At 38.5% G+C, this 15,777-nt stretch overlaps 1 protein-coding gene across 1 annotated transcript in view; it reads left to right on the top strand.

The window, feature by feature from the left end:
* The window catches only part of ITFG1 (integrin alpha FG-GAP repeat containing 1), a 244,246-nt gene that overhangs the window by 17,842 nt on the left and 210,627 nt on the right, over nucleotides 1-15,777 (top strand). The window contains exon 4 of the mRNA XM_027867726.1: nucleotides 5,116-5,173. Coding sequence (XP_027723527.1) covers nucleotides 5,116-5,173 — 58 coding nt within the window. The remainder of the gene's footprint in view (nucleotides 1-5,115; nucleotides 5,174-15,777) is intronic.

The following is a 15,777-nucleotide window of genomic DNA, read 5'->3' as shown; positions in this document are numbered from 1 at the left end:
TCTCTCTCTCTCTCTCTCTCTCTCTCTCTCTCTCTCTCTCTCTCTCTCTTTCTTTCTCTTTTTTAATGTAATCAGTCCTCCAAAGGGAAAAAGAGATTGGTGACTATGAGGGTAGAATACAGACAGATGAAAAAAATTGTATTAAAAAAAGTTTTGTATTATATAGTTTTTTTGATTAAGTTAATTCAGTTTGATTCAACAGACATTTATTAAATCCCTGTTATAGATAAGGCACTAAGCTGGGTTCTCTAATTACTCAGGCAAAAATGAAAAGGAATTCCTACCCGGTAGAATTTTGACAGGAGAAGATGGAATAAAAAGTGTTATTGCCAGAGGGAACAGCCTAAGTGAGACATCAAAGGTCTGGATGTAAGAATGTGTAGCTCAGATGAAAGAATGGGGAATGGTTCAAATTGACTAGAGTGCATGATTTAAGAAGGACAGTAGTGTGTTATAAGGCCAGTTATATTTTCCTGTGAGATTCAACATATAAACAGATAAGTAAATACAAAACAATTTAAGGAAAGAAATACCACTAACGAATAGAGGATCAAGGGGGTCAGAAAAGGATGTTCAATAAGGTAGCATATAAACTGAGCTTAAATGAAGCTAGAGATTCTAAGATACATTCTCAGCCTGGGAAACAGCCTTTGCAAAAGCACAGAAAATAGCACATAGAGAGCTGTTTTGTGCAACAGTGGTTGGAACATGAAGTATAAGAAATAAAATAAGTCTAGAAAAATAGACCAAAGCTAGCTTGTGAAAGGTCTTGAAAAGTGTCATGGTCAGACCAGTCCTTTAGGAAAACTATTTTGGCCAATATATGGAAGATGGACTAGGGAAAGGAGAGACTAAAAGAAAGGAAATCACTTCAAAGTCTATTATAATGGTCTAGGCAAGAGGTGATGAAGCCCCTGAGATCAGGGGTAGCCAAATAGGGGAGGTAGAGAGATATAATTTACAAAACCTGGCAAATGACTAGAAATGAGAAATTAGAGAGGATAAAAAGTCAAGAATAACTCTTAGGTTGTGAACCTTGGTTGCTGTAAGAGTGTTGCTGTCCTCAATAGAAATAGAGAAGTTTGGAGGATGGTGTGGATTTGGGGAGTTATGAGTTTGTTTCTTTGTTTTTTAGACATGTTGAGTTTGAGATATCTATGAGACATCCAAGTGTAGATATCATCCAGTCATGTAGTACTGGAGTTCAGAAGGGAAATTAGGGCTAAATATATAGATTTTTGGCATTATCTGTGTGGAGATACTAATTGAGTTGATAGAGTTGGGATCTCTAGGAGAAAGGAGGACTAGATCACTAGGAAAGAGTACCTAAAAAGGAGAAAAGCCCAGAACAAAGCAATAGAGGAACACCTATAGCTGAGGATGATAGATGGTTAATAATCCAGGAAAAAAAAACTAAAGATCAATCAGTCAGCTAACCTAGTATTCAATTAAACACAAGGACCTCAGCTCCTGGGATAAGGATTCACTGTTTGATTAAAAACTATTGGGAAAATTGGACAGCAATGTGGAAGAAATCAAATTCAGACCAACACCTTACACAGAGCTAAGTATCAAATAGACATATAACCTAGTTATAAAAGGTCACATCATAAATTTAAAAACCATTGAAAAAATTACCTGTCAGATGTAGAAGGTGGGATTTTAGCTGGGACTTGGAAAGTGAGAGAAGCCAGGAGGTAGAGGGAGAAAATTCCAGACATAGAGTGTATCTAATGAAAAGGGAATCAAAAGATAGAGTGTCTTGTGTGAGGAACAACAAGGCAGCCAGTACCACTTGATTGCAGAATATGCAGTGGGGAGTAAGGTATAAGAGACTGGAAAGGTAAGGAGGTTATGAAAGACTCTGAGTGACAAAGAGCATTTTTTATTTGATCATGAAGGTTAACAGGGAGCCACTGGAGTTTACTGAGTAAGGGGGATGATATGGTCAGACTTGTACTTTAAGAAAATCAATTTGACAGGTGAATGGAGCAGGGAGAGACATGTGACAGAGAGACCAGCCAGTGAGTTGTTGCAGTAGTCCATGTGTGAGGTGATGAGATCCTTTACTAGAGTGGTGGCGATGTCAGTGGAGAGAAAAGGGCAGATAAGAGAGATGTTATAAAGGTAGAATTACCAGCATTTGGCAACAGATTGACTATCAGAGTTGAGAAAGAATGAGGAGTTGAGGATAATACCTAGGTTGTAAGCCTTGGTAACTGAGGATGGTGTTGCCCTTGATAGTAATAACAGGAAGAGGGAAACTCTTGGGAAGATAAAAGATAAAGAGGGAAGATAAATGAGCTCAGTTCTGAACAAGTTGAACTTACATTGTCCATGGGACATCTAGTTAGAGAAGCCTAATATTCATTTAGAAATAGGAGATTGTAAGTCAAGAGAGAAGTTAGGGCTAGATAAGCAAATCTGGGAGTCATCTGCATAGAAAAATGATAATTGAATCTATGGAAGCTGAAGAGATCACTAAGTGAAGTAATTAAGAAGGAGAAGAGAAGATGAGCCAGGACAGAACCTTGGGGAACATGTACCATTAGTGAACAGGCCTGACTTAGATGAAAATACATCAGAGAAGAATTAAGAAAGAGTGGTCAGACAGGCAATAGGAGAACCAGGAGGGAGTAAGTGTCTGAAAAACCTAGAGATAAGAGAATATCAAGAAGAGGGTGATCAACGGTATTAGAGGTAACAGAGAGGTCAGGAAGGATGAGAACTGAGAAAAAGCCATTGGAGTTGGCAGTTACTAGATCATTGGTAACTTTGGAAAGAGTAGTTTGGATTGAACGATGAGGCTAGAAACCAGACTGTAGAGGTTTAAGAAGAGCATAAGAGGAGAGAAAGTATAGGCACCTATTGTAGATGGCTCTCTCAAGGAGTTTAATCACAAAAAGCAGGAGAGATATAGGACAAAGGATAGCAGAGATGAAAGGATGAAATGAACATTTTTTGAGGATGTAGGGGAAATGTGGGTGTGTTTGTAGTCAGACAGTTTGGAGTCAGTAGAAAGGAGCCAGTAGACAGGAAGAAATTGAAGATTATTGAGGGAATGGAGATGATAGAAGGGGTAATCTGACTGAGAAGACAGAGTAGATGATGATCACTTGTATATATAGAGTGGTTTTCCTTGGCAAGGAGAAGAACCACCTCATCAGGTGAGATACGGTGAAGCAGGAAATAGCAATTGAAAGCTTCTGAGTAATGTGAAATGAGAAATAGGGGAAAAGAGGGAGCTGTCAACTAGTGGCCTCAGTTTTTGGTACAACATGAGGTACAGTTGTCAGCCTAGAGGGTAATGAGAGGGGAAGCTATGGGAAGTTTGAGGAGGGTTAAAAATGTGTAGAAAAGTCCCTGTGGTGAGTGAAATAATAATTCATTTAAGTAAATGTAAAAGGATTACTTTGCTTCAATGAGGGCTCAAGCTGAGATTATGCAACATATATTTTTAGTAGACCCAGCCAACACGGTTTCACTTGATTCAGCAGCAAGTGAATATGAGCAAAGGCAGTAGATGGAAAGAATTATTCAAGGCTGGGGCTTGGCAGGGTACAATTGGAAATAGGATAAGGTGGCAAGGAACAGAAGGCAACAGAGTAGAGTTGAACTGGTTCAGCATGGGGTCAAGATGGAGATGGGAGAAGAGTGTAACCATTGCGTACATGATGGCCTGGGAAAGAACTGAGAGTTTAAGGGATTGGAGATCACAGTAAGGATATGTAGAACAGGGTTTGGGGTTGCAGGACCGAGGGAGAAGTGGAATGACAACAGATTATAATCAGATAAGGCAGAGTTCATGAACATGGAAGTGGTACATTTGTAGGTGATGGCAAAATTAAGGGTATGACTGTCTCTTTGTGATGCCGAGGTGGCGTAGAAGAGTAAGTCGTGGGAAGTGAGTAAGTTAAGGAACTGGAAGCTTAAGGTGTCTTTGCAGCAGCATCAATACGTATATTAAAGTTCCCTAGTATGACCGCAGGAGTTGAGGAGGAAAGGAAGACAGTGAGCCAGACACTGAACTCATTGAGGAAAAAGGGGAGGTGCCCTGGAGGTCAGTAGACAACAGCTACCAGAATCTTAATTGTGTGGTAAATATGGATTGAGAGAACTTCAGATGATGAGACATTGCTAAGTGATGATGGTAAGGGGACAGCCTAGAAGTGGCAATGTGGAACAAGGAGTATTCCAGTTGCCCCATCTTGGGGAACAAGATTTCAGTGAGTTTCAAAAGACAGAAGGATCAGGAAACGAAAAGACTTAAGACAAAAGCAAGTTTGTTGCCTATGGAACAGGCCTCCTGAAGAGCACAGTGAAAGGTGGGAAGCTTAGAGATTTGGTGGAGGGCAGGTTGGGGGGAGCATAGAGGTTGGATTGAGGGGGATAAGAATATGGGAGTAGGCAGCACCACAGTTAGAATGATAGCCAGGGGTTCAGAGTCATTGGGAAGGAAGAGTATGATGAGTTCAGGTGGGTGAATAACTGGTAGAGGGGGAGCAATGGAATGGTACATTCCTCCTTGAGCAGGCCCTTGCAGGCGATTGGGATGGTATGGCAAGCTCAAGCAGTGAAGTGGGATGAAATAGTTTCCCTCCTTCTCCATAGGCCAAATAATACTTACCTGTCTTTAAGGGAAATTACATTGGCAACTGTGTAGAAGATAAACTGGTATGGAAAGGTACTTGAAGAAGGGAAACTAATTATGAAGCTGTTTCAAAAAGCTAGACAAGAGGCTTTGCAGACCTAAATTGAGGTGATAGCTGTGCGAATGGAGAGTAAGGGTCAGCTGTGAGATGTGAGAGAGGTAGAAACAGCAAGATCTGACAACTGAGCACAATGATGGAGTTGCAAACCTGGGAGACTAAAAGAATAGTGCTCTTGGCAGAGATAGGAAAGTTTGACAGAGGAGTGGGGTCTGAGAGAGAGATCTCTTTTAGACGTGTTGATTTTGAGATGTCTCTTGAGACATCTAGTTAGAAATGCTTGTTGGGAAGTTGGTGATATATGGCTGAAGCTCAGGGGAAGTTTGAAAAACCTAAAGGATGATATTTCCTTTTAGATCAAAGTATGTCAAATAACTGATCCCATGAATTTACTTTTTTCCTTCAGATCCTCACAATAAGACTGTTTTCAATAGAACATTTTATGATGAACCACTAATTATGGAGTAAGTATCTACTATGGCTTCTCTGTAATAACTTAAAACTTACACAAATAAAATTAATTCTTATCAGATATGAAATTATGCTGTCAAGTATTGAAACTAAGTGTACTATTTTTTAAACTTTCTTATGCTCCTGATTGCAAGTTATATCACTATCGTGGTTTAAATTTATCATCCCATCATCAAAATAGAACAAAATGAAAACAAACACTGGGGGAAAGACAGGAGAAATGTTTAAAAAATTAACTGTTGAGTTGCTTTGATCTAATTGCTTATGGAGCAATTCTGAGTTTGGGACTCATGCTATACAAAAAGGGAACTGATTCAGGATAATTGTTTTTAGAAAGAAATATTTGGGTTTATTTCAAGTGGGGCTTGGAGAACAGGTATAGGGTCTTCTTGCAAGATGCAGAAAGACCTTGATACTAACATTTAGAAGAGGTACACTTGTACTTCAGAACTTTTAAGACATAATACAAAGTAGATTTCAACAAAACCATCTGGCAAGAGAGAAATGGATCAATGGAATGTATTAAAGATATCACTCATTAACGAAATACATTCAAAATACTATTGTTTGAATAACCTATGAAAAATAAAAATTTGGAATGCATTTTTTAACAAATGCTTTTAGGAAAACTGATTAGCAATAAGGTAGGAAATGGACTTAGACCCATGTGCATTATACCAAATACATCAATGAATTCCAATTGGATCAAAGTCTTAAGCACAAGAAATCCTATAAAAATATACAATAATCAGATTCTGTATTCATCTCAGTTATGGAAAAGCAGAATGGTGTAGTAGTTAGCCAGCTAACCTAGAAATCAGGAGGACCAGGGTTCCAATCCTGCATCTGACACATACTAAACTTGTGACCTCAGACAAATCAATTAACCTCTTAATATTCTAGTCAGCTCTCTGAAATTATAAGATGCAGAGAAGAAGCCAGCCTGCGTTGGCAGAGGGAGTTTTCCTCACTGTTGCGTTTACTGCACCATAGAAATCTCAGATGTGATCCATGTTCCTCTCTATAGAGAGGAAACTACTTTGTTTCTATTAAATAAAAGGAGGAATTACTAGAGACAAAGTTGGCAGGATTGATTATGTTAAAATAATAATTTTCTGTGCAACAACAAGTAATATTAATAGCTTTTATATAATGTTTTGAGTTTTGCAGGTCACTTTACAAATATTATCACATTTTATCTTCACAACAACCCTGCAAAGTAAGTGCTATTATTATCCCCATTTTACAGGGGAAGAAACTGAGACAGTGACTTGCCCAGGAACCCCTACTTTTCAAATTCTTAGGCCAGGTTTGAAATCAGGTCTTCCTGACTCCATTTCTAAAGTTCTTTCTGTGGCAAATTTCAAAAGAAAAATAACTTGGAAAAAATATTTGTGGCAAATATTTGTAGCAAATGCGACAGAAAAAAATGACATCTAAAGCATAAGACACTGTTAACTTACCATGGCAAATCCTAATTCCTAATTAATAAATTGAAAAGGGACATAGACTTTATAAAAGAGAAAACACAAGTTGTCAATCATCGCTTGAAAAATAAGCAACCTCACTGATAGTCAATGGATTGAATATTTTTTTAAAAAACTCAGAAGCACCATCTCAAACCCACCAAATGGTGAAAAAAAACTTTTTTTTTAAATAGTAAATCTCAGTTTTAGCAGAGTTGTGGAAAGAAAGGCATATATTCATTGTTTGTTGAATTGCAATCGAATAGAATACTTTGGGAAAGCAGTTTGGAAATACATAATAAAAGGCACATAAATCTCTGTATCCTTTTACCCTCTAATGCACTGTTGACAATATACCCTGAAAATGTTATCAAAAGGAAGATTAAAAGATTTTTAAAACAGCATTATATGTAATTTTAAATAGTTGGAAGCAAATTCAACTTTCCTTAGTAATTCAATTCAGCACACATTTTTTAAGCTTCTGTTATGTGGTAGGCTCTGTTTTAAGAGCTGGGAATACAAAAACAAAAATGAAACAGTACCTGGACAACAGGTACATAGTAAACTAAATATGAAATATATACAAAGTAATTTCCAGGAGTAGGGCACTTGCCTTACATAAAGAGTAATTTGTTAGTAGTAGAACTGGGGTTCCAAAGGTATGATGGAAGGACAAGGTAGAGTGAGATGGGATTGAGGCTGACATAGATGGACATGAGGGAGTCAGGAGGAATGGTAGTCAAGGAAGGGAGCTTCAGCCTAGACAATCAATTGAATTGAACTAAAATAGTAGATGATCATGCTGTTTAGGTAGGCAATGATAATGCTTATTTGGTTATTGATTTCTTGAGCAAGAGTCAAAACTGGTGAGAATATGGAATGGAGTTAGGGTTCAAGGACACATGATAGACCTTTTACTCTTGGTGACCAAGGTGGGATCCTGGAGCTAACTGATTATAAAAGGGTTTGACATATTTTAAAGTGCTCACCTGACAGTCGTCAGCCAGGCTAACTCTACCCCAACGCCTAGGATAGAAATCTCAGAGATCTTTGATCTTTGACTGGTGTCAGTTATCACTCAGCCAGCCTACAAGTATTTATTAAGCTTCTACTTTCTGAGAGTCACTGTGCTGAGCCCTTGGGGATAGGCAAAAGATGCTTCCTGCTCTCAAGTAATGTATAGGTTGATGAAAGAGATGACATAAGAACTATGTGTAAGCAAGACATATATAGATGTGAGGAGAGAAAGCAACAGGGTAGATAATGAGCATGGCAAGGTTTCATGGAATCCTGGGGCTTGGCTGGTTATATAGGGAGATGATTGAATAAATAAGGTGTGTGTATGTGTGTATGTGTTTGTGTGTGTTTTTACTAGACTTGTGATTTCATCTTTTTAGGGAGCTCTTAGGAACTTTTTCTGATGTACACTGACTCTTTTTCTCCATTTTAGACTTTTAAAGAGTTATTTGGGGCACTGAGAGGTTAAGAGACTTGCCCTGTATCTCACAGGCAGTAGGTATAATAGGCAGGGCTTTAAACCCAGATCTTCCTGATTCAGATGTCTATTCTCCATCCACTGTACCAGGTAGCATCTCACAGTCCATTAAGGTATATAGGTATGGGCAGGGGGTGATGTGGGTGATGAGTTCAAATGAGGTAGGAATAGTGATGCCAACTAAAAAGAAGAAAAGAAGGTCATTGGAGCATTTTTTAAAATGCATGGAAGAAAATAGAAATGCAAAGTTCAGAAGGAAACAGGCAAGTAAGGAAGCTTTGAAAGTAAGATGTTGAATTTGTAAGATTTTATTTTTAAAAAACAAGTTTATATAATAGAAGCAAGAAAAGGAAGGAAATGTCAGATCTATGGAGAAAGGAAGAATTTATGACCAGACAACAGATAGAGAACATTATGAAATACAAAATGGATAATTTTGATTACATTAAATTAAAAGGCTTTGCACAAAAAAAAAAGCCAATGTAACCAAAATTAGAAGGAAAGCAGAAAAAGCAGAAAGCTGGGAAACAATTTTACTGCTACTGTTTCTGATAAAAGCCTCATTTCTAAAATATATAGAGAACTGAGTCAAATTTATAGGAAAACAAGTCATTCCCCAATTGATAAGTAGTCAAAGGATATGAACAGGCAGTTTTCAGATGAAGAAATTAAAGCTGTCTGTAGTCATATGAAAAAATGCTCTAAATTACTATTGATTAGAGAAATGCAAATTAAAACAACTCTGTGACACCACCTCATACCTACCAGAGTGGCTAATATGATAGAAAAGGAAAATGATAAATGTTGGAGAAGATACATGGTTAGTGGAGTTGTGAACTGATCCAACCATTCTGGAGAGCAATTTAGAACTATGCCCAAAGTGCTACAAAACTGTGCATACCCCTTGATCCAGCAATACCATTACTAGGTCTGCATCCCAAAGAGATCATAAAAAAGGGAAAAGGACCCATGTGTACAAAAATATTTATAGCAGCTCTTTTTGTGGTAGCAAAGAATTGGAAATTGAGGGGATGCCCATCAATTGGGGAATGGTTGAACAAATTGTGGTATATGAATGTAATGGAGTACTATTGTGCTATAAGAAGTGATGAACAGGCAGATTTCAGAAAATCCTGGAAAGACTTGTATGGACTGATGCTGAGTGAAGTGAGCAGCACCAGGAGAATGTTGTATGCAGTAACAGCAACTTTGTATGATGATCAATTTTGATAGACTTGCTCTTCTCAGCAATGCAACAATCTAAGACAGTTCCAAAAGACTCATGATGGAAAATGCTATTTACTCCCAGAGAAAGCACTATGGAGTCTGAATACAGATTGAAACATACTATTTTCTCTCTCTTTTTTTCCCTTACACATGGTTTTTTCCCTTTTGTCCTGATTCTTCTTTCACAATATGACTAATGTGGAAATATATTTAATATGATTGTACATGTATAGCCCATATCAGATTGCTTGCTTGGGAGGGAGGAGTGGAGGGAAGGAGGGAAAAAAAATTTGGAACACAAAATCTTATGAAAATGAATGTTGAAAACTATCTTTACATGAAATTAGGGGGGAAAATAAAAGTACTATTAAGTGGGGGTGGGGAGATAACCAAAAAAAAAGAAAAGAAAAGGAAGGAAACAGGCATTTATCAAGGGCCTAACATTGTGCTAAGTGCTATAATAATGATAGTAGCAAGTAACATTTAATTAGTACTTGCTATGTGCCAGGCACTGTGCTAAACATTTTTAAATTATTTCATTTGATCCTCACAACGGTTCTGGGAGGTAAGTGCTATTATTACCCCTTTTTACAGTTAAGGAAACTGAGGCAGGCAGAGGTTAAGTGACTTGGCCAGGCTTACACATCCAGTAAATGTCTAAGGCTGAACTTAAACTCAGGTCTTCTTTACTCCAGACCCAGCACTATATCCACTTTTTCACCTAGCTGTCTCTAAACCATAAATAGATATTCATGGTTTCACATATAATCATCTTTTTCTTTTCTACTTTGCAGATAGACATGTTCTTTTTTTGTTCATCAAATTCAGAATGAGCTTTTTTTTAATGATCAAGTAGTATCAGGAATATGAAGAAATCTATAATGAATTATAGAAGCTAATACAGAGGAAAAATAATTTCTCAACTAACAGTACATAGTATGACTATATAAATGGAAAATTAAATAAGAATAAAAGACAGGGGCAGCGAGGTGGCACAGTGGATAGAGCACCAGCCTTGGAGTCAGTAGGACCTGAGTTCAAGTCTGGCCTCAGACACATAACACTTACTAGCTGTGTTACCCTGGGCAAGTCACTTAACCCCGATTGCCTCACCAAAAAAAAAAAAAGAATAAAAGACAAACCTTATGGGGATTTAGTGAATAAAAAGTTATGTAATTTTGTGTATTACAAAGGGAGGAAGGAAAAAAATGAAAGAAGGAAGGAAAAGGAAAGGGGATAGGAAAGGAAAGGAGAGGACAGGAGAGGAGAATAGTGGATTGGAGTGGATTCTGGGGTAGTGAGTGTGTATCCAGTTTTTTTTTTTCTGAGGTTGCCTTTCTTTGACTTACCAAAGTCATACTTATACATCAAGTGAATGGGGGCTATTAATGATTTGAAGGATCAATCAGATTTAACATTTTTATTCATGGCTTGCATGAAAATACAAAGATGGTATGTTTATCATGTTTGCAAATGACATGGAGCTCACAAGGATAGCTAATTCACTAAATGACAAAATTAAGATTCAAAATGATCTGAACAAGCTGGAGTGATGGGCAAAATCTAACAAGATGAAATTTCATAGGAATTACTATAATTTAAGCTTTAAGAAATAAGTGTAACTTACATTTTAAAAAGTCTAAAACTGAAGTGCAGCAAGGAAGAGATATGACTGTTCATGTGAAAAAAGATTTAGGGGTCTAATGGGCCAGACATTCAATATTGAATCAGTAAAGTAGTAACACCATCCAAAAAACTAATGTGAGGTTAGCACACATTTAAGGAAGCATGGTGTCCAAAGCATAAGCAATAATAGCCACATTATAGGTTGAATTAGGCTACTGGAAAATTGTGTTCATTTCTGGATAAGATGAGTGAATAAATGAATAAAGCATTTAATAAGCACTTACTGTGTATGAAATACTGTGTTAAATGTTGGAGACATAAATAGGTTTCAATTGTGTCAGATGGAAAAGACACATAGTCCTTAGAATGCAGCACCAAGTCATATGTGGTTACCTCTTTAATGTCATTCCCACTGATAAAATCACATCAGTTACTGATGTTGAATCACTTAATGGTGCTAAGGACTTTGGGGGCAAAAATTTTTTTTTCTTTTCTGCATTTTGAGTAGCTGTAGCTATAGCACCTGCAGGAGCATTTGGTATACTGCATTTCACCAGGGATGGATTCCTAGGATGATGGTTGAGGGCACCAGTGTGGAAGCATTGCTGTTACTAAGACTTTCTGGGTTGTCAGCATCAGAGTTTGATGGGAGATGATGGTCAAAGTAGCTGTGGTAGTTTGACTTGCTTGGCACATTTTGCCTCCTGTCTGTCCCTCAGAGTGTTCTGGTGCTTCAACTAGACTGACTTGTCTTTTCTGTGAGTGGTGCTTGGTTGGCAGTTGGCAGGAATGGCTAGTTCTTTCTCTATAGGAGTTGTTTCCTGTATGGTGGATGTAAAGGCTAGGATTGAAGCAGGATTGGTAGTCTGGAGGGTGATGCCACTCCCAGGGTTCTTGTGCCTGTCTATCTGTTGGTAGCAGTTGGTCAGCAGTTGTTGCTGGTGGTAAGGAGGAAGATGGACCCCCTCTCTACAATAATTTCTCTGCTCAATGATGGCTGCAGAGGTTGGGCCAGAAGAAGGTCTGATTGTGGGACACTGCTATTAAGTCTCTGGGGTTCAAGATCGTGGTCTGTCTCTATTAGCATCTGAAGGGAGATATTGGTCAAAGTGGTGGTGGGGAGGGGAAGAGCTCCTTGAGGACAGGGACTTTCTCTTGCCTCTTTCTGTATTCCCAGTGCTTTGCACAATGCATGATACATAGCAAGTGCTTAATAAGTGTTGATTGATTGGTTGATTGTTGCAGATCCTCCTATCTTTCCTTCAGCTACTCACTGCTTTAGCTAGGCTAACTTGACTGGTCAGTGGTATTTGAAAAAATATACTGACATGCTGGAGTGAGGCATGAGCCAGATGATGAGGGGACTCTAAACTGTGTGGCATAAGGAATGATTGAAAGAACTCGAGGGGAGGCAGAACTTGGTTAAGAAGCCAGAAGAAGTACAGCAAGCTCCCCCGACCCCCGACTCCTCCAAACAAATCTGGAAAATATACCAGACCAAATTCTGATGGGGAAATCCAAGACAGTCACAGTGAGTCATTTGCCTAGTCAGTGCTCATTATAGTGAGATAAAGAGGTCCGTGGACTCTGGGGACAGGTTCTGTCCAGGAGCACTGTATATGGACACCCTAATACCAAAAGAAAGGCTATGCACAAAACCAAGTGAAGATACATGACCCTTCTTGGGGCACACAATGGGGCACTTTCTTAGGAAAAAGTGTCAACTGGCAACTTTGTCACCCAGTACTCAGTTCCAGGTCACAAATCTAGTCCAAACTGAAGAGCCCCCTACCTACCCTCTGACCCCAGCACAGGCCCTGTGCTGTGCAGAGAGGAGCAGGTTCAGAAGCAAAGTAGCCGTGTATATCTGAAACCTGCAGGCCTACAGAGGAATGACCAGGGCATGAATTCCAGACCAAAGGGGAGTCTGCAGTTCTATCAGTCTGAGCCAACCGACTTTCCAACCTGGCTGATAGTGATTGAACCAAGCAGCAGTCTGCTACTGCACGCCCCAAACCCGGGTCAGGACTTGCAGATCTCATATGAGGGGGCCAGCAGTAAGACTTTACCCTGGATTAGACCACTTTGGGAGCATTGAAATCTTACCGGTTCCCAATCAAAGATGTGCTGAAGATCCTGGAATGACAAAATGCTCCATAACTTAAGAAAGCAGCAGAAGGACCAGACCTTCCCTATAGAAACATGTATACCCTGGCCCTAATAGCAAGTGCAAGGTCAGAAAGTAAGCTGGAAGAATAAGCAAATGACCAAAAAATATTCTATCATTTAAAAAACTATTATGGTGACAGAGATGCTCAAGATACAAACCCAGAAGACGTGAATGACTCCAAAACATCTGTAAGTAAAGCCTCAAAACACAGATTAGGTACAAATTCAAATTCAACTAGAATTCCTAGAAAATATGAAGCAAGGGTTTTAGAAGATTCAAAAAATGTTTTGTCAATGAAATGAGAATGCTTGAGGAAAAAAAACAGGAAAGAAATGAGAGCTATGGAAGAAAGAATTGGAAAGGGATTCAGCAGTTTTCACAAGAAGTACAAAACTTTGCCCAAGCAACAGACTCCCTGAAAATTAGAATGGAACAAATAGAAGCCAATGATTCCATGAGATAACAGGAGATATTAAAATGAAGTCAAGAACCTGAAGAAATAGAAGAAAATGTAAGATGTCTAATAGCAAAAACAACTGACCTGGAAAACAGATGGAAGAGAAAAACAAAATGTAAGAATCATTGGACCATGTGAATGCCATGATTGAAACAAGAGCCTAGATAGCTAGTTTTAAGAAATCTTAAAAGAAAATGGCACAGATCTCTTAGAACCAGAGGGTAAAGTGGAAATAGAAAGAATCTATTGATCACTTCCTGAAGGAAACCTCCAAATGAAAACTTCTAGAAACGTTGTAACCAAAATCCAGAGCTTCCTGATAAAAGAAGAAATACTGCAAGCAGCCAGAGAAAGAATTCAAGTTCCAAGGAGCCACAGTCAGGATCACACATGATTGATCAGCCACACAATAAGGGAGGGAAGAGCTTGTAATACAGTATTCCAAAAAACAAAGGATATAGATTTACAGCTAAAAATAACTTACCTAGAAAAATGGAGTATAGTTATACGGAGGGGAAATTGGACCTTTAATGAAATAGAAAACTTTAAAACATCCTTAATGAAAAGACCAGAGTTATGTAGAAACTTTGATGTTTAAACACAGAGGTTAAGAGAAACATTAAAAGGTAAACAAACACATAATGATAAAGGACTAAACCAGGAAAAGCTACTTACATTCTAATGTGGGTAGATAATACATGTATCTCTTCCGAACCCTATCATTATCAGGGGTCATAGAGAAAGACTAATTAGAAGGCTTGGGAGTGGTTCTGTTATGTCATGATGATCTAAAGAGAAGGAAAGAGGAAGACATTGGTGGGAGGGAAGGTTAGGGGAAATTATCTCACATAATCAGGGTATACAAGTAGATTTCTATATAGTCGGTCAATAAGCATTTATTAAGTGCCTACTATGAGCCCAGACAATTCTGAGGATAGAAAAAAAAAAGAGGCAAAAGACAATTCCTGCCCTCAAGGAATTGACATCTAATAGTGAAGACAATAAACAAACCGATGTATACAAAGAAGCTTTGTATAGGTTAAGTGGGAGATTATTAATAGAGGGTAAACTCTAAAATTAAAAGGAGTTGGAAAAGACTTCCTATAGAAGAAAGATTCTAATTGGGATTTGAAGAAGCCAGTGAAAGTAGGAGGCCAAAATGAGGAGGAAAAATATTACAGGCATAGGAGACTGCCTGAGAAGACGCCTAGAGATCAGAGATATGGAGTGTTTTGCTCATAACAGCAAGGAGGTCAGTATCACTGGATCAAAGGGTACTGGAGTATAAGGTATAAAAAGACTGGAAAATTGAGAAGGGGCTTGGTTATGAAGGGTTTTGAATGCCAAACAGAGGATTTTTGTATTTAATCTTAGAGGTTTTAGGGAGCCACTAGAGTTTATTGATTAGGGTATGAGGGGTGACATGCATGGTCAGACCTGCACTTTTTGAAAATTACTTTGGCAGCTGAACGGAGGATGGATTGGATTGGGAAGAGACTTGTGGCAGACAGACCTGCCAGGCTCTTGCAGTAGTTCAAGTGTGAAGTGATAAGGACCTCTACCAGGGTGATGAGTGTCAGAGAAGAGAAGGAGGATATGGGGGGAAGTGGCTGACCCTAGAACCTCACTCTTATCTGCACTGATCAAAGGAGGGAAGAATATACACAAAGTTGGGTACAAAAATAACTCACTCAACAGGGAAAGAGGAGGGAAAAGGGAGATGGGAGAAAGAAGAATTAGGAGGGCAAATTAAGGGAGCAATTAGCCCTAAGCAAAACAATCTCTCACAGAAATATTTGTAATTACTTTCGTGGTGTCAAAGAATGGGAATCTGGGGTGCCAGTAAATTGAGGAGTGGCTGAAGAAGTTATGATATATTAATGTGATGGAATACTATTGTCCTGTAAGGAATGATGAAAGAGATGACTTCAAAGAAACTTGAACAGAATCAGAACAATTTATACAGTGACAGCAGTATAGTAAAAACAACTGAAAAAATTGGCAACTCTGATCAATGCAATTACCAGCCACAGTTCCAAAGGACTAATGATTGATCCATGATTACCCAGCACCTGATAGAGAGATAAAGGACTCAGGATGCAGAATGAAACACACACACACACACACACACACACACACACACACACACACACACA

The sequence above is a fragment of the Vombatus ursinus genome, unplaced genomic scaffold, assembly GCF_900497805.2.
Source record: "Vombatus ursinus unplaced genomic scaffold, bare-nosed wombat genome assembly UNPS02014786.1, whole genome shotgun sequence".
Taxonomy (NCBI): Eukaryota; Metazoa; Chordata; class Mammalia; order Diprotodontia; family Vombatidae; genus Vombatus; species Vombatus ursinus.
This window is presented reverse-complemented; position numbering and strand designations above follow the sequence as displayed.